Here is an 18669-nt window from a genome sequence, read left to right on the forward strand (position 1 = left end):
CAGCCAGGTGAAGAACCTGAAGCCTAAGGTCATATAGGTAATAAATAATAACAATAGCAATGACAATAATTTAAGTTACATAGTGCTTTAAGATTTGCAAAGTGCTTCACTTATATTAACTTACTTGATCGTGATAACAATTTTTGAAAAATAGGTTATAATATTATTCCTATTTAAAAGATTAATGTTATTTATATAGCATTTTCCAGTTTGCAAAATGCTCTCTATAAGTTAACTCATTTGATCCTTGCAACTTTGAGAAGTTCTATTATTATTCCTATTTAAAAGAATAACAATAGTAACAATATAATTTATATAATGCCTCAAGGCTTGCAAAGCACTTTATGTATCATAATTCATTTGATCTTCATAACTTTGGGGAGAAGTGCCATTATTGTCCCCATTTAAAAGATTAATCATAATTACAACAATAATATAATTCACAAAATACTTTAAAGTTTGCAAAGCACTTTGCATAAAATAATTTTTATTTAATCCTAACAACAACTTTTGGAAAAAGTGGTATTATTATATGCATTTTAAAAAATTAAGAACAATAATGATAGTTAATATTAACTCATAACAATTACATAGCACTTTACAATTTGCAAAACATTTTACAAATAACTCACTTGATAACTTCACAACTTTGGGAAGTAGATGTTATTATCATCCCCATTTTAAAAAAAATTATGGTTGGTTGTTGTCCTTTGTACTCAAAGAAGACCAAAATAATGTCAAGATATAGTGACTGTGGCTGATAAACATGATTTTGAGAAGAACTCCATAGGCTTCTAGACTGACTGCCAAAGGGATCCATGATACCTCAAGTTTAAGAATTCCTGCTTTTCAGTATTCTGAGATGATGCAGTCAGAATGATGATATGCAAAAGGAGCATCTAGAGGACTTTGCCCTTTCAATTTGTTCTGTGCATCATATCTGTTCCTAATAATAATGAGATTATCATTCCTTTGTGAGCATGTGCCTCTCTGCTTCATGTCTCACCTGATATTTATGATCATCTTTGTTGTTATAAGTTTCAAAAAACATTTTTTAAAGAAATCAATCAGTTCTAAAGGACTCATGATGAAAAATGTTACACACATCCAGAGAAAGGATAGATTTTGAATATAGATCAAAGCATACTATTTTTCACTTTCTGTATTTCTTTTGTGTTTTTTTCTTCTTTCACAGCATGATTAATATTAAAATTTATTTTACATGATTACATATCTATAATCTATATCAAAATTGCTTACCATCTTAGCAAAGAGAGAGGCAAGAATGGGAAAGAAAAATTTGAATTCAAAATTTAAAAAAATCAATGTTGAAAATTGTCTTTACATGTAATTGAGAAAAATAAAACAATATTTTTTAAAAAAAGAAGTTGTGAGTATTGGACCTGGGATTTGAACTTTAGAGGACCATTGCTCTTCAGAGAACCAGAGAATGTCCTGGGCACTATGTGCCAGTGGAGACTTTTGATTAAATTGATGAGGTTTAGATTTGGAGTACCCAAATGAAATTAGGGTTTCTGGTGGTCAGGGAGTTAGTTACATGAGGTCTAGTGGCAGTGCAAGGTTCTCTGTAAAGGAATTTACAGACCCGAAAACCTAGATTGATAAAAGAGGTTTATTATGGGGATTGGAAGTAAGGTTAAAGTCTAGTTAGGGAAATAAGTGAGGATAAAGAGAAGAGGGCACTGGAAAACAGTATTCCAGTGGGCAGAGACCCTTGGCATGGCAAGTGTAGAGCTGGCATGTTTGTAACCTCTGCAAGGAGAGGATTTTAGGGGCCTGTGGGTGGAGTCCCAAGCTGGCCCAGATCCGATGGGGGCTGGGAGGGTCCAGATCTTCTATTGGAATTCAAAGGGGTGCTTTTGACCAGGATTTGTGAATCAAAGGTGCAGGCTTAATGCATCAGTCAGGAGGGGCTGGGAGTAATCTGAATCACAAATCAATTAGAAAGGATCACAAGTCAGTTTCTTAAAGGGACCACAACCTGCTTTAAAATGAGTTCAAAATACTTGCTCAGAGATATTCAGATCAAGGCCTGCATTAATTTGGCCCTATCTTACTTAGGCAAAGTTATCTCCTCCATTACTTGACACCTTCCAGACAGGGTAAACTCCTCCCTTTCCCCTCCATTTTATTCTTTTCCTTTTTTGTGTGTGTTTCAAAAAAGTCCCTGACTAGAAGGTGCTCTCCACACACCTATGATGGCTGTGGGTTTCACTTGCCGGACCACCTCCTCCAGAGTATTCACTTCTGCATGATCCTGAGCAAACACTTCCTTCTCATGGTTCAGGTGACTCCTTCCCTGAGGGAAAGAAGGAACAAGTTACAGTTATAAGCCAAGAAGATCCCCAACAGCCCTGAGCCTTGGATGCAAACTGAGTGGCATTTCAGTATAGAGGCTTGGAATTAGAAAGATTTGAGTTTGAAGCTTTCAGGAGCTAAATCAGTGTCTGTCCCTTCCCTTTTCATCATCTTCCCTCCCTTTTCTTTTCTCTTTTCCCTTTCCTCTCCACTTTGCTTCTGTTCTCTTCCCTTCTCTCTGGGACTACAAAGTCAAAAATGACACATTCCTTCTCTCAAGTCACTTATAAAATCTATTGAGATCATATGATTTTTAGTTTCTTTCTAGGATTTGTGATTTTACCAATATAGGCGCTTGTCTCTACTAATGTCCATTGGTACCTGTTCTGCTTAAGAATCTTAGTGAGGGACTTGGGACATTGAGAGGTTAATTGACTTGCTCAGAGTCACAAGATCTGTATTGTCAAGAAAGAACCTAGAATAGGTCCTGGAGACTCCAAAGCCAGCTCTCTGTTCTCTGCACCACACTGTCCCTCATAAATGTCTACAGAGGAAGTGCAAAATATTTTTCCCCCAGGAAAGGGAATTGCACTAATTAGCAACTAAGAGAAAGCTTTATGTAGAATATCCATTATTAAACTCAATCATCAATGATTATGAGGAGGGCTGACCTCCAGGGCAAAGCTCAAATTACTCTTGTATGGACTGACGAATTGCATACTTCCCTCCTCCTGGAGAATAGGGACTATTTTAACTTTTTCCTTCCTTTTCTCTTTCCTTATCCTCCCTTCTCCTTTTCTCTTTCTCTGTCTCTCTCTGTCTGTCTCTCTGTCTCTGTCTGTCTGTCTGTCTCTGTCTCTGTCTCTCTCTCTCTCTGTCTCTCTCTCTCTCTCTCTGTGTCCCTCTCTCCCTCTCTCCCCTTCTCCCTCTCTCCCCCTCCCCCCCTCTCTTCTCGGCTTTAAACACAATGCTTGACAAACTGCTTAATTCCATGGCCTGAGACTTTAAAGTCAGCATCCAGGAAAGAGAGCAAATAAAAGATCTGTACTTGGCCTTCTCAGCCACTGACACGCAACATCCTCTGGAAGCATTCTTCTGGAGTATCCATAGCTAGAAGCTTGACAGTGAAAAATGACTGCTTGGTTAGTTATTTTAATGAGAGAACCAGAGGAATGATGTTAGTATGAAGAGGGAGAGAAGAAATCTACACACTGGACTAGGCAAAGTTTTGTTGTTGCTTTTTGATTTTACCTGAGGTCTGATTATGCTTCGGAGACTTTAACAAGTGATGTTACCTTAAATGACAAAACCGAAGGTGTTACAAAGTCTTCTCATGAGCTAACTCCACAGCAGAACCTCGGCATCCCTACCTACTGGGAAAACCTACCTCTAGTCCAACTACTTGGCCAGGTGTGGAAAGGGCACTTTGGATTCTTTAAATTCACTGGGCATGATCATAAAACCATAGATTTAGAGCTGGAAGGGACTCCAGATGCTTCTCAGTCCAACTTCCTCACTCTACAGAAAAGGAAACTGAGACCTAGAGAAATTTAAGTGACTTGTTGAGGTCATATTGGTAGCCAATATTAGATAGAAAGGATCAGAGTGTGGATCTGAACCCAGAGTTTCTATTGCCAGAGATAGTGCTCTTTTTCACAATGGCACTAAGAAGTATAAAGCATTTTATAGATGAAGAAATGGAGGCACAGAATGTCCCATTTCTAAATATTCTTAGACTTGGGGGAAACTAGTCTTTTACACTTGAGTAGCAAAATTTCTTGCTGGGATACTGGACCTTATTCAGATTAGTCTAATTTCTCAACTCTATACAAACAAGATTGCCCCAAAGTAATACCCAAGTGCCTGAAACCACATGCAACTTTGCAGGGATTTGGTAAACATTACCTTCACAATGAGCCCCTTGGAATCTACCATCCAGATCTTCTTGGTAGCCTCTGCCTTTGGGATGCCCTCTTTCTCCAGGGCCATGACAATGAGGTGGGCAATTCCCATAGCTGCCTAAAAATCCAGAATGGGAGCATTATTCAGAGATTTGAGATGGATGGGAATCTTTTCACTGTTAGATTTTTGCATTTGACATTTTACTGATCATCAATGTTTCTCCATTTCCACTCCAGAAGTCTCTTGGTCAGTATTTTCATAAAAGTAAAGTGTTCATCACATTTCCAAAGAAGCATTACTCTCTATAACCACTTGACCTCCCAATTATTAAAAAATAAGAATGAAGATTTTAGGATGACATGGCACCTACCTCTCCTGCTCCTTGGAAAACAAACACGTGATTGGAGAGCTTGTTTTTGGTAATCCGTAAGGCAGCAAAAATACCAGCAACAGCCACAGAAGCAGTGCCTACAACCAGACCAAAGCTCAAGGTGAATCTCTTGCCACAAACTGGTCTTCTCATACTGAATAATGCCCTGGTGGCCAAAAAACCCACCTATGATTCTTTAAGGCTTACAAAGTGCATTCTCCATGACAATACCGGCAGACAGGTAGCTTACACTAAGATCATTCCCATTTGATAAAAAAGAATGCTGTCAGAAAGGTGAAATGAGTTACATGTGGTCACATAGCTAGTTGGATAAAGGATTTGAGCGTCCGTCTTTCAGTCCACATAACCATAAGATGCTGCCTCATGAATAGCAATGTGTAACATGCTGAAGTTAGGAGTCAAGAATGCTTTGTTTGGACTTTGCCTCAGATATTTACCAACTGTACAACCCTGGAAAAGTAGGGATAATAATAGGACCTGTTTTATAGGTTGTTGTGAAGATCCAATGAAATAATGTATGTGAAATGCTTTGAAAATTTTTATTATGTAAACTTCAGCTATTATCATGATACATGTTATCCACAAGTGAGACATTTTCCTTTAGTCCTTCATTATTTCTACGACAGGGAAAAGATCACTAGATTTGTCATTAAGAACCCTTGGTTCAAAATTCTAGCTTTTCTACTTAAAGTATGATCCTGGACAAATCACCTAATTTCTCAGGATCTATTTGATTTCCTCATGTAAAATGAAGAAGTTGAAAAAGAGCATCACCATCTCTCTTAGATCTAAAACTCATGATCCTGGGTAAAGAGCAAGATTTGTGAATCCTTCTATTAGAGCTGCTGATTTCAGAGTTGGGTTTCTCCCCATCATGCTCTTGGAGTTAGAAGGGGATTCTCTCTGCAAGCTGATTGATTCCTAATGGACTTGTGGTGATGTTACCACTAGATGGCATGGGAGACTGGTGGAAAGCTGTCTTTACTGGCACTAATAAAGTAACCGGGAGCCCAAGTCAGCCAGGCTGACCGATTTGAACATTTATTATGATGTCCCATGAGCGCAGACCATTTGGGTGCAGGGAGATGAGAAGGGAGAGAAGAGAAGATAAAAACCAGTTTCGGATCCTGACTTCACAAAGTTCACAATCTAGCCAGAAAGACCATCTATATACCTATGATAAATATTTGTTGAATTGAAGGAAATTGACTGAATTTTGGAGGTGGGCTATGGAATCTTCGTCTTGGAGACGTTCAAGAATAAAAAAAGAAATCCTTAGTTCTTTGAGCTAATTTTGATGCCAGGTTATCAACAGGCAGAGATTTAGACTCTAGGACCTCTGTTTTGGGTATGCAGGTCAGCTTCCAGGGTCTATTCAGAATGATTTCAGGACAGCTGTCATTCAGATCCACCACTAGATGGCATTCTACCTGTTGTGGTGTTAAATGCTTTTGTAGATCTCTGAAAACATTTTTTTTTTAAATGGCCATCGATGATGATTATCTGTACATTATTTAATAACCTTAATGATCTTTAGTAAGAGAATTCACACTTTTTTGGGAGGTACCCATTATTTAACAATCCTTATATCCAACTTTAATCTTTCATGGTGAGGGCTACTCTTTTTTGTCTGTCTTCTTACTTGGGCATTCGAGTCCATCCATAATTTGTTGCTGACTTTATTCAGCTTTATCTCATGTTCCTTCCCTTCTGCTCACTTTAAATGCAGACTTCTTGACTACTCTTCAGGTCCATGCTTGTCTGCTCCCTTCCTTGTGCTCTCCTGTCTCTAAAGATGCTGTTCTCTGTGCTTAGAATGCTTTCTCTCTCTGACAAATTCCAACCCACACTTTAAAATTCACCTCAAATGCCGCTTCCTAGAGAGAATCTTGCCCCTATTGGAAATTACCTTCTCCTTTACTACATAGATTTTTTGAATTCCAATTCCTTCAACCTTCCTCATCTACTATTTTCCAAAAATGGTTAGAGATCTCTAAAATTACCATTATCATTGGTCCGAGGGGAGGGGCTGGTCTTGTGATTTTACTGCGACAAAGATCTCCCATTTGAAAAAACTCCACCTACCAATCCAGGTTGGTATCTTTTCTTCAAGGTACAGTCTTAGAGTGTGGCTTAGAAGAAAAGTCTCAAAACTTCACTAAAATATAATTTATGAAATGAATAAAAATATAATAAAACATAGGTAACTTTAAATAAATGATTTTCCAAGTCATTATGTGGCCGTAGATAGTTAGATAAAGTTTAGAGGTGCCTATTTTCATTTGAATTTGTCATCTCTAAAAAAGAAAGTAGGAAGCCTATCTGGGCAAAGAAGACAACATTATTAAGGGAAACAAAGGGGTCTCGAGTCCTTCCAGTAGAGTCTGACACCCCAAGATACAAAATTCACAGTTCCTCTAAAAGCTGATTTATGCAAGACTGCAGGCCGTTAGGTCCCAACTTTTTCATGTCCTAACTTTGTTCTTTCCATGATGTGTCAATTAGCCCTGTGATGTCTCAATTAGCTCTTTATAGGATTTTCTTACATCATCATTTTAATATAATGATTAATATATAGGTATAATTATTACGGTCACTTAGTTAAGGTACGTGCTTTATAATGATTTGTTATGGTTTGCCCTTTGTTCTCAGAGGACCAATGATATGAAGAAGATAATGTCATAACTTGCAAATGAATTTTCACTAAAAAAATATTTAGTTACACTGTAAGGTTAACTAACACAGGAATTTCCCTGTGACTATAATGTAGTTTTCCCTGGGACTGTTTTTTTTATTATTAATTTTATAATTATAAAACTTTTTTTTTTGACATTATATATGCATGAGTATTTTTTAAAATAACATTATCCCTTGTATTCGTTTTTCCAAATTATCCCCTCCCTCCCTCTACTCCCTCCCCTTGATGACAGGCAATCCTATACATTTTACATGTGTTACAGTATAACCTAGATACAATATATGTGTGTAAATCCAATTTTCTTGTTGCACGTTAAGTATTGGATTCCGAAGGTATAAGTAACCAGGGTAGATAGACAGTAGTGCTAACAATTTACATTCACTTCCCAGTGTTCCTTCTCTGGGTATAGTTATTTCTGTCCATCATTGATCAACTGGAAGTGAGTTGGATCTTCTTTATGTTGAAGATTTCCACTTCCATCAGAATACATCTTCATACAGTATTATTGTTGAAGTGTATAGTGATCTTCTGGTTCTGTTTATTTCACTCAGCATCAGTTGATGTAAGTCTCTCCAAGCCTCTCTGTATTCCTCCTGTTGGTCATTTCTTACAGAACAATAATATTCCATAACATAGTTTAGCCAACCATTCTCCAATTGATGGACATCCATTCATTTTCCAGTTTCTAGCCACTACAAAAAGGGCTGCCACAAACATTTTGGCACATACAGGTCCCTTTCCCTTCTTTAGTATTTCTTTGGGATATAAGCCCAGTAGTAGCACTGCTGGCTCAAAGGGTATGCACATTTTGATAACTTTTTGGGGCATAGTTCCAGATTGCTCTCCAGAATGGCTGGATTCTTTCACAACTCCACCAGCAATGTATCAGTGTCCCAGTTTTCCCACATCCCCTCCAACATTCATCATTATTTGTTCCTGTCATCTTAGCCAATCTGACAGGTGTGTAATGATATCTCAGAGTTATCTTAATTTGCATTTCTCTGATCAGTAGTGATTTGGAACACTCTTTCATATGAGTGGAAATAGTTTCAATTTCCTCATCTGAAAATTGTCTGTTCATATCCTTTGACCATGTATCAATTGGAGAATGGTTTAATTTCTTATAAATTAGGGTCAGTTCTCTATATATTTTGGAAATGAGGTCTTTATCAGAACCTTTAACTATAAAAATATCTTCCCAATTTGTTACTTCCCTTCTAATCTTGTTTGCATTAGTTTTGTTTGTACAGAAACTTTTTAGTTTGATGTAATCAAAATCTTCTATTTTGTGATCAATAATGATCTCTAGTTCTCCTCTGGTCATAAATTCCTTCCTCCTCCACAAGTCTGAGAGGTAGACTATCTTCTGTTCCTCTAATCTATTTATTATCTCCCTCTTTATGCCTAAATCATGGACCCATTTTGATCTTATCTTGGTAAATGGTGTTAAGTGTGGATCCATATCTAATTTCTGCCATACTAATTTCCAGTTTTCCCAACAGTTTTTTCCAAATAATGAACTTTTATCCCAAATGTTGGTATCTTTGGGTTTGTCAAACACTAGATTACTATAGTTGTACCTTTTTTGCCTGGGATTGTTTTTAATATAAACCACAGTTATTTCTTATCCTAATGATTTTAGCTGATAAAAGATAAGCAGGGCAATACAGAGCAAAACACTGAAGATATTGATCTTTTCCCTTTTACTGAATTCAAATTTGGCTTCAAACACTTACTGCTTGTATAAACTCAGGCAAACCATTTTTTATACTATATCTTCCTACTAAAAAGCCAATGTTTCTTGGCCCTTATCAGTGAAGGAGAGAAACTCTTAATTCTGTAAACAACAACTTATTTCATTTTGGGTACCATGGAGTAGCCCTAAGGTTTAAACAGAGGAAGAAGAAAAAGGAAAGGGGAAGGAAAGGACGTAAGTTGGAAACAGAAAAGGTGACTGATAGGGAAATAATTGGAAAAGATAAATGAGGACAACCAAATTCATGATATGGAGAAAATACTTTATATCTTTTTTTCAAAACCTTTTCATATATTCATAGAATCGCAGTATTTCAGAATTGGAAGGAAGGGACCTCAGTGGCTATCCACTCAATTCATACTGGAAAAATCCCTAACGCAACACACTTAACAGTTGATTACTTAGTCTTTGCTTGAAGGACGAGTATGTGTGTGTGTGTCTATAGGATCTATTTCCTTCCCATTCTATATTCTCACAATGTTTTTTCTTTCATTAAGCATATTTATGTCTCCATGACTTCTACCCATTGCTCCCAAATCTGTGTTCAGGGACCAAAGAGAACAAATTTAATCCCTTTCCCACAAAACATCTTTATAAATACTTGAAAAGTTTGCTGTCCTATGCCAGGACAAGGTCTGTTTTCAGACTAAGAATACAAATAGTTCTGCAGTCCCAAGTGTTTAACTTTGCATTAGCCAAAGGAATGGAGAAAGATGGTGGTTGGAATTGAAGGAAAAATATGCCTTATTTTATGTTTCCAAGAGCCAAATTAAGTACTGTGAATGCATTTTAAATGATTGAGAAGTGGGCATAGGGAAGAGGGGAAAACTTGGATTCAGTTAATTTGGTGGATAGAAAAGATCATTACATGAAAAATAAGATAATCACAGAGATTCACACTACTATACATACTATTATAATCTTTCTTTTCATTTTTGCCAAGCTTTATGGATCACTGAAAGGAGTTTCTTCCTTAAAACAAGACATGGTTGAAGACATACTTTTATACTAAGAGTGCTGAATAAGCAGCTTGAATAAGCAAGCTTATTGTGCCAACCCAAAGACTTTCAACAAGATGGTTAGATCCGGTTATAGGGAGGCTTGAACTCCAAGTAAAATAAGAGTCATGACAGGCCTGGAGGAAGGGGTAATTTAACACTGAAATAATTATGTGGGAGGAATTTAAAATTTCTCTAAAGTTGAGAAAGAAAAAGTAAAGAATTAAAATTCCTAATAGTTAAGGACTAGAGAGTAAAATGCCTAATTGCACTTAGATGCTTGCATTTATTAACATTTATTCTGATAGTAGTTCTAGTTCCCAGAACAGAGGTGCTAAATGAAAAAATGTAAAAAAATATAAATTTAAATATGTTAACATATTTTCCAACTTGGACAGGCCAGCCAACTTAACTTCGTCTCTCCTTGGTACCCTCTGGCTTCTATATTGCTATTTGGTTTTCTTCACTAGTGATTCAGTAATATAAAGTAGTAAAATTTATTCAAATGAAAGGGAAGAGAAGAAGAGCAAGGAGGGGCAGGCAGATATGGACTATGGAAATCTACCTTTCCTTGAAGTGAGCAAGGCAAGAACCACTGTAAGTTTCCAGGTGGAAAGAGAGGCAAGAGAAGCTGCTATCATATTTGCTGCTTTATCTCCCTAACCAAAACACCATGTAGCCATTAATTCAATGCTAGATTTTTTTTCCTGTTGTGCTCATTCTTTTTTGGAGATTGGATGAATGAGAAATAGAAATGCCACTGACCAGATTATAACCAACCGAGTTTTGAAAAAATAACCTCGAGAAGTTCAACAACAGGAATCCCTGTCTGATATTCCACAGAAGACCTGATTGATGAGGCAGCCCTAAAGAATGATCTGCTTGACCCAACCCAGCAGTAGATAAGCCCAGCATCTGAGATCCTGTGTCCTCCCTCATTTAAGGGACTGACTCTTCCATTGCACACCTAGGTAGGTGAAATATTTGGTCATCTCTTTGAATCCAAATTCCCTAGAAACTGAGGTATAGAAGAGATAAGTGTGCCCTCAGTTAGAGGGAAAAGTTAGGTAGTTTTGCACTTCTGTCCTTATTATGCTTTTTAAGTAAATATTCTTTGTAAACACAAATTGACATTAACTGATAATCAATGATTTTGAAAACAACATTGATCAAAAATAATACTGGATCAATAATCATTGGTTAGATGAAATTAAGAAGTCAAATTATATCGAGAGGAAAATACCACATGGGAGTTGAGAGCAATCTCTGATTTTTCAGGGTTATCCCTGGAGCATTGAGAGGAAGATGTAGCTCTGACTCCCAGTTTGTAACTAGATTATAACCAGTGTCTACATGTGCTACATAACCATAGTATTAGACTAGGAAAAGACTTTAGAAATCATCTGGTCCAATTCCTTCCTTTTTAGATGAAGAAACAGAATTCCAAATATGTAAAATGATTCTTCTAAAGTCACAGAACTAGTAAGAGGCAGGGATAAGACTTCTTAGTTCAAGTTCCTTCTTTTTTCCCACATTCCCTTTTGATGGACTAAAACTCTCTGATTGTTCTGAGATTGACTTCAGAGTTGGGTGGAGGAACAGATTAAGGACCAGGAGATGCACAGGAAGGTCAATAGCATTATCTGGTTTCTACTGTATTTAAGAGGAGAAAAAAAAATAAACTTTTTTTTTTTTCAAATAAGTTTTCAATAACTGGGTTTCCTGAAAACTGGGTACTAGAGGTTGTAAGTTCAGGAAATAGCTGAATAGGACAAACCTCAAATTTACTCAAGGGCAGTTTCCGTTTTGCTTTTAACCAGCACAGATCTCCCAACAATCACACTCAGGAAAATATAGGGAATCTCCACCCTGAACAAAAGTACATCTGGGAAAGGAAAAGAATTAACCCTTTCACCCACAGAGGCCTGGAAATATACTTGATTGAGTTTGGAGGGCGGAGGCAGATTGCCTGCAGGTTTCTACAAACCCTAAAACACTTGTTATTTGTACATAACTCTTTTTCATGAAATGAAGAGCACATAATTACTAAGGGACAGGGGACGAGAGGTGAGACTCACTTAACACCTAATTCTTGTCAAATAGCACCAGAAAAAATGACTAGCAAAGCCATGTGTTTGCTAACTCTGCTTCAAGAGTCTGTTGTGATTTCTGGATCCCTTCACTGATGACCATGTAAAGCTTAAAGGCTCAACATTAAAGAACTTCCATACTCTGGAATCAATCTACCTTCTTAGCTTTCAGATTCCTTTTCCACTCTAAGATCCAGTACTGAATCCAGTCAGCCAGATACAGCCCGACCGAGATGGAGCATCCTTGTCTGGATACTATGCTTCTCTCAATGCAGTCTAGGTCAACATATGCCTTTTTTTTTTTCTTTTTCTTTTTCTTAGGCTGGAGTTAAGTGACTTGCCCAGGGTCACACAGCTAGGAAGCGTTAAGTGTCTGAGACCAGATTTGAACTTGGGTCCTCCTGAATTCAGGGCTGGTGCTCTATCCACTGCACCACCTAGCTGCCCCCTACATATGCCTTTTTTAAGCATCCTTACCAGACTGTTATTCATATTGAGCTCAGGGTCCATGAACCATTCCCCAAATCTTTTTTTTTTTAAACATTTTACTTATTTATTTTTTAAAATAGCTTTTTATTACAAAACATATGCATGGGTAATTTTTCAACATTGATACTTGTAAAACCTTCTATTCCGATTTTTCCCTTCCTTCCCCCAAATCTTTTTCATAGGAACTTTATCCCAGAGATTTCTCCTCTTTCCTCAACTTATAACATTGATCCTTTGAACTTTAGTATTGAAATTTATATTTATCTTTGTTAAATTTCAGATTTTTCAATTCAGCCTATCATTCTAGCCTGGGGACATTTTAACTGGTACATTTAATTTTTAATCTAACAGATAGCTTTATAATTCCCCAGTTGCTACTTACCTTCCATTTACTTTGGGAGGGTTTTATATTTGCTGATTTATGTTTAAGATGTCTCTTCCATTACGATATAAGTTTCTTGAGGGCAGGAACTGATTTTGTATTTTGTTTTTGTATCTTCAGGGCTCCTGGCACATAGTAAATACTAAATGCCTGTTGATTGATGAAGTAATTCCCAACAAATCCCCAGTCCTATATACAACCCCCCCCCAATATTCTGTAAAAATAATCAAAACTACCTAATAGAGTAATTGCTATGGTAGCACATGTCACAATTAAGATATTTTCGGATTGGGTTTTTGGACCAAAGTGTTGTGTCATCTTTAAATCTTATATACACGCCATCTATTCTTTATTCAAGCTGTCAATAAAAATCCTGAGCAGCATTAACTCAAACACAGATCCCTTGAGTACTCTAAGTGAGATCTCCTTCCAAGATGATAACAGCTCATTATTCATTGCTTTTTGGTTATTTAATGCAATTCAAATATATTTCACCAAATTATCCCTTAGAGTAAATTTCTCTGCAGCAAATTTCCCAGTCTTATCCACCAGAATCACATGAGAGACTGTAAATTACTTTGCCCAAAGGTAAGCATGTTGCACGCTGCCCAAGAATGTGTTAAACTCACATAGTTTGTAAACACGACCTCTCTCTCTCTCTCTCTTTTTTGAAAATTGAGACAATAGTTGCTGGTTTTTAGGCCTGTGTTACTTCTTCCATTCTCCATGATTTTTCTGAGACTCCTGAAAGTGGCTCAAAGGTAGCTCCATTAAGGGATTGAGCAAATCACCCAGGTATCTGCTCAGAGGAGTGATCAATGTTCCATTTCTCCTTTCCTGGTTGAACTTTTGTACCAACTGGGCACCGTGTATCCCTAGGTGATCTGAGGCACAGAGCTTTGGCTATCTTTCAGGCTTACATCCAATCCCTTGTTACACATAGAAAGTCACCTTATCTCCAACCCCCATCTCTCATCCCTCATTTATGCTTGTTGAAATCACATTCATCCTTTCCAATGTAACTCAACTATTACCTCTAGTAAGAAGCCTTCCCTGATTCCTCTAACCAGAATTGTTATTTCTCCTAGTAGATGTCCCAAAGGACTTTGACTTCCCTTATATACTTAACACGGTCTATTATTTATTACAGTTATTTAATGTGTTATCCGCACTAGACTATGAACTCTTTGAGGGCAGGGGCCCATGCACTTTATTTATAGTTCCTAGCACTTTAAGAAGCTGTTATTTCATTGGGGAAAGAGGGTCTTCAGCAGTGCATATCCTCGTCTCTGCACATCTTAGTCAATGACTGAAGTGGGTCTTGCTGGGTTTAGACTCAGGAAGTCAGGAGTTCAAATTCTGTCTCAGAAACTTTGATAGCTGTGTGATCCTAAGAAAGTCACCATCTATAAAATGGGTCTAATAATAGGACCTAACTCCCAGGATTGCTGTGAGGATTAAAAGTGAATAAGTAAGTAAAAGCTTTGCATACCTTAAAGTTTTATACAAATTTTAGGAATAGGGATAGGAACAGTAATTTTTTATCTCATTTACCAAAGATGGAGAGGGTTAGGATGTTTTCTGCAGTTCTTAATTTCAGAAAACTGCATGGGCCCCTGAGTGTCAGTGTCTTGCCCAGGTTCACAGAGCCAATATGTGTGAGAGAAAGGAGTGGAAGCCAGGTCTTCATGGCCCTGTGGCCAGCTCACTAGCAATCATGCCATGTTGCTTCTCATATGCAAACATCAGGTAGGGTTATGATTTTGGTGATTTTATGAGTTACCAAGACTGAAAAAAATTATCAACTAGTTGGTTAAGATTACAGAATTATGGACTTAGAGGATGTTTAGTCCAATCTCTTCATTTTGCAGATAGCACATACTTAATAAATATATTTTACTGTTATACTGAAGCACAGGATTTACAATATAATGCATACAACCCAACAAGGATTGGAAGGGGACTGTCCTTGACATATCTCTTGTATTCCTTACCGTTCAAGCAACCAAATGTTAGCTCAGCTGTCTTGGAAGGCCACTCTTTTCTCCGAGTGACTCAATACCATGGACTTGGGGCATGACAGCAGAAAGGATGCATCTGGGGCTGAGGAGTCACTACTCCAGGGAAGGGGAAATCCAGAAGATGGAAATAGCTCCTATAGACCCTAGCCTGGAGCTAATAAGGAGAAATGAAGTTGGAGAAACTGATATGTTAAAAAAGAAAAAAAATTATAGACCCATTCATATTCTCTAAACCAGCATATCTTTCAGTAAGGCATACTAGAAGGGCTAAAAGTATGGATAATTAAAAGGGAATTTAGCTTGATCTTGGGGATGATATGGTCATTGTCATCGAGTTTTTGGAGGGTTGATTTATTCTGCTTGGGAAGGGCAGAGACAGAATTAGGAAGGGAAAGAGGAAATTAAAAAAAAAACTCATCAAATTTGGGCTTGATGTAAGAAAACTTTTTTGGCAATTAGAGTAGCCCCAAAATGGACTAAGCTACCTCAGGAAGGGGCAGGCTCCTGGAGTTACATAATAACTTTGCAGGCATGTTGCATAGGAGATAGGATAAAATGAGATAATATCTATAAAATTTTTACAAATCTTAAAGATATAAGTACTAGTTATTATTATTTTTTATTTTCATTGAACTTTCCTTTCCTTTCATTATAATTTTTATTGCAAGAGATTATTTGCTGGATTGTGGACCATGGAAAGATATACTTGGAAAGGAATGTAATGTAAAGAGGATACCAATATTATCGTTTTAAAGTATCACAAATATTCTTTATCTAAGAATTTATAGTTTTTAAGAATATAAAAATAGCAAAGGGACAGAATGGCTAGGCCATGACTCTTGTGCTTTGAACTTAGTATTAGGCTGTATAGATTATAGGTACCATTGCATTTTATATGTAAAGAATTTTACCCCATAAAAGCATTATATAAAATTTTATAGCACTTAAAAGTTTACTCCCTCTTCTCCCCAAGGTAGAGAGGAATATTTTTACCTTATAGGGGAAGAAAATGAGGTTCAAAGAAAATGATTTGCTTGACATTCCATGGTAAATAATTATGAGGGACACAATTTGATCCCAGATCCCCTAATTTCAAATCTATCAGTTCTAGGGAAACATCACTGTGGGTTTTAGTGACAGGGGAAGACTTCATGGAAAGGGTTGAGTTTGAAAGACAAAATAAAGAATATAGATGTAGCAGGAAATAAATCAATTTCTCCAATCATTCAACTCACATGTGTAAAAAGGGGTCAGCTAAATTAAACAAAAATTGTTACAACAGCAACAACAATTGGAGCCATAACTGGCAAGTATTGCCAGTTTTCTTTTTCTTTTGGGAATAAAATAATTTTCATATATTATGGCTCATATAGCCTAGTACTTAAATATTTTCATATTTTAAAAATCACAGATCCATCACATATATTCATTTCTTCTTTCATGCATAGTAGTGTTGCCTCCTCAACAAGATTTCTGGCTCCTTGAGGATGTGGATTGTGCCCTATTTATCATAGTTCTATCTTATAACTTATATCTTATAGTGTTTCACTTATATGTACCTGCACACACATGACCTCACAATCTCCTTAGAGCACTTTGAGGGCATTTCTAGGCAGATATTCCCATTTTTTATGATCTAGAAGCATAAATGCTATGAAAATGTAAAACAATCTTAGGATTTGTGGAAGTCAGAAATAATAATGTAATGAACAGAGAGTGTAGAGAACTTTGCTTCTTTTTCCACCTAAGATCAACTTGAAATGATTCCACTGAAGAGGAGATGGAGTGATTAAAATCATTCTCACTGGTTTTGGGTGTGTAGCTTTTTCTTTCTGAGAATTAAAAAAACAACCCCCAAACCAGAAACCCCACAAACAATAAAATGGCAGAATTCCACCCTATGATTCTTCCCTTTCCCAAAGCTCCCACATTGCTTGCCAGTGGGAGAGTTAGGATGGGTTGGGCTCCTTAACTTCAGTGTAGGGTCTAGTCACTCCCTACTGGGATGAGATCATGCAGATTTGCACAATGGTTGGGAGAGGTTAGTGGTGGTGGTCCTGGAAGTATATGGATTTTCTTATTGGCTTAAGATCCTTTTCACTCATAGGGAACGTGATGGACAAAAGAATCAGAAACCTCTGGGTCTTCCTTACTTATTTTGCAGATTTTTTTCTCTTTCTGACGGTCATTGTAGCTAGTCATCTTGGGTTCTTGAAGGCTATGCAAAGGAAGATGAGCTCCAAGAAGTTCTACCAAATTGGGAAGGATTCAAGGAGAGGGTATCAGTGATGGACAGTACATCCTGTTGTCTGAGGACCATCACAGCTAAGTGTGGAGACGCTTGTCATTAGCTTGGCCCGGGGTGGTTAACATTTTAACCATAATAACTCTAGAAACCACATCAAGCTGAGTCATAGAAGGGTTGTAATCTATGGTGGTAGAATGTGATTCCAAATGCCTAAAGTATTGAAGTATTTTGTAAAAATGTTGCAGCATTTTATAAAATAAGGGCATTTTTGTATTTCTTTGGTATCCACAACACATTAGAAAATGCAGAGAAATATCTTTAACACATGGGATTGATCCTTCATGGAGGAATGACAGAAGGCTATGGACATAAATTGCACAGGATGAGATGTCATCTATTGAAGCAAAAAAAGCTCAGTGGCAACCAAGTAGAGCTAGTAGATTCCCTTCAGATTTCTTGGTCACATAAACATTTTCTGGGAGAAAAACAATAATGAATCTGAGAACTGGAAGGAACTGTAGAAATCATGTGGCTTGCATCACATCTCGTCATTAAATCATAGAGAGCATGGCCTCTCTGATCCTCTGCTCTCCTAGACTATAGGATCATAAGTGGTGTTCAAATTTGGGTTTTCTTGACTCTTAAGTTCTGTGCTCTGTTCACTGCTTCTACAATCCTGTGAATCTTTAGAAAACTGAGAGGTGGAAGGGACGTTAGAGGTTTCCCAGTTCAACTTCCTCATTTTAGAGAAAAGAAAACTGAGGCTTTTTATGTGACCTGTCCAAGTTCATAATCTAGTCATTATATGAGATGGAATGCAGGTTTTCCTGGCTTCAAGTTTTGTGTTCTATCTGCTATTTCAAGTTATCTGTGACCCTGTGATCCTTTAGGAAGCTTAGAACTGGAAGAGATAGAGGACAAGGAGAAAGATAGTAATTTATATAGCACTCCATGTCTTTTTTTTGGGGGGGGTATGTGTGGTAATTGGAGTTAAATGACTGGCCCAGCATCATGCAGCTAGTAAGTGTTAAGTATCTGAAGTCATATTTGAATTCAGGTCCTCCTGATCCTAAGGCTGGAACCATATTCTCTATGCCATCTAGCTGCCCCTCACCTACTATGTTTTTTTTCCCCCTGAGGCAGTTGGGGTTAAGTGACTTGCCCAAGGTCACAAAACTAGGAAGTTTAAGTGTCTGAGGCTGGATTTGAACTCAGCTCCTCCTAACTTCAGGGCTGGCGCTCTATTTACTGCCCTACCTGCTATGTCTTACGTACTTCTAAATGCTTTTAACAATTATTATTTCATTTGATCTTTGTAACAGCCCTGGGAGGTAGGTGGTATTATTAGCCCCATTTTATAGATAAGGAACGTGAA

At 37.3% G+C, this 18669-nt stretch overlaps 1 protein-coding gene across 1 annotated transcript in view; it reads right to left on the bottom strand.

Moving 5' to 3' along the window:
* Positions 1–18669, bottom strand: part of ME3 (malic enzyme 3) — a 279762-nt gene that overhangs the window by 7303 nt on the left and 253790 nt on the right. The window contains exons 9-11 of the mRNA XM_074304676.1: positions 4592–4689; positions 4225–4338; positions 2215–2320 (exon numbers count right to left, since the gene is read on the bottom strand). Of these exons, the coding sequence (XP_074160777.1) occupies positions 2215–2320; positions 4225–4338; positions 4592–4689 (318 nt within the window). The remainder of the gene's footprint in view (positions 1–2214; positions 2321–4224; positions 4339–4591; positions 4690–18669) is intronic.

The sequence above is a fragment of the Sminthopsis crassicaudata genome, chromosome 3 (genome assembly GCF_048593235.1).
Source record: "Sminthopsis crassicaudata isolate SCR6 chromosome 3, ASM4859323v1, whole genome shotgun sequence".
In the NCBI taxonomy this organism is placed as follows: domain Eukaryota; kingdom Metazoa; phylum Chordata; class Mammalia; order Dasyuromorphia; family Dasyuridae; genus Sminthopsis; species Sminthopsis crassicaudata.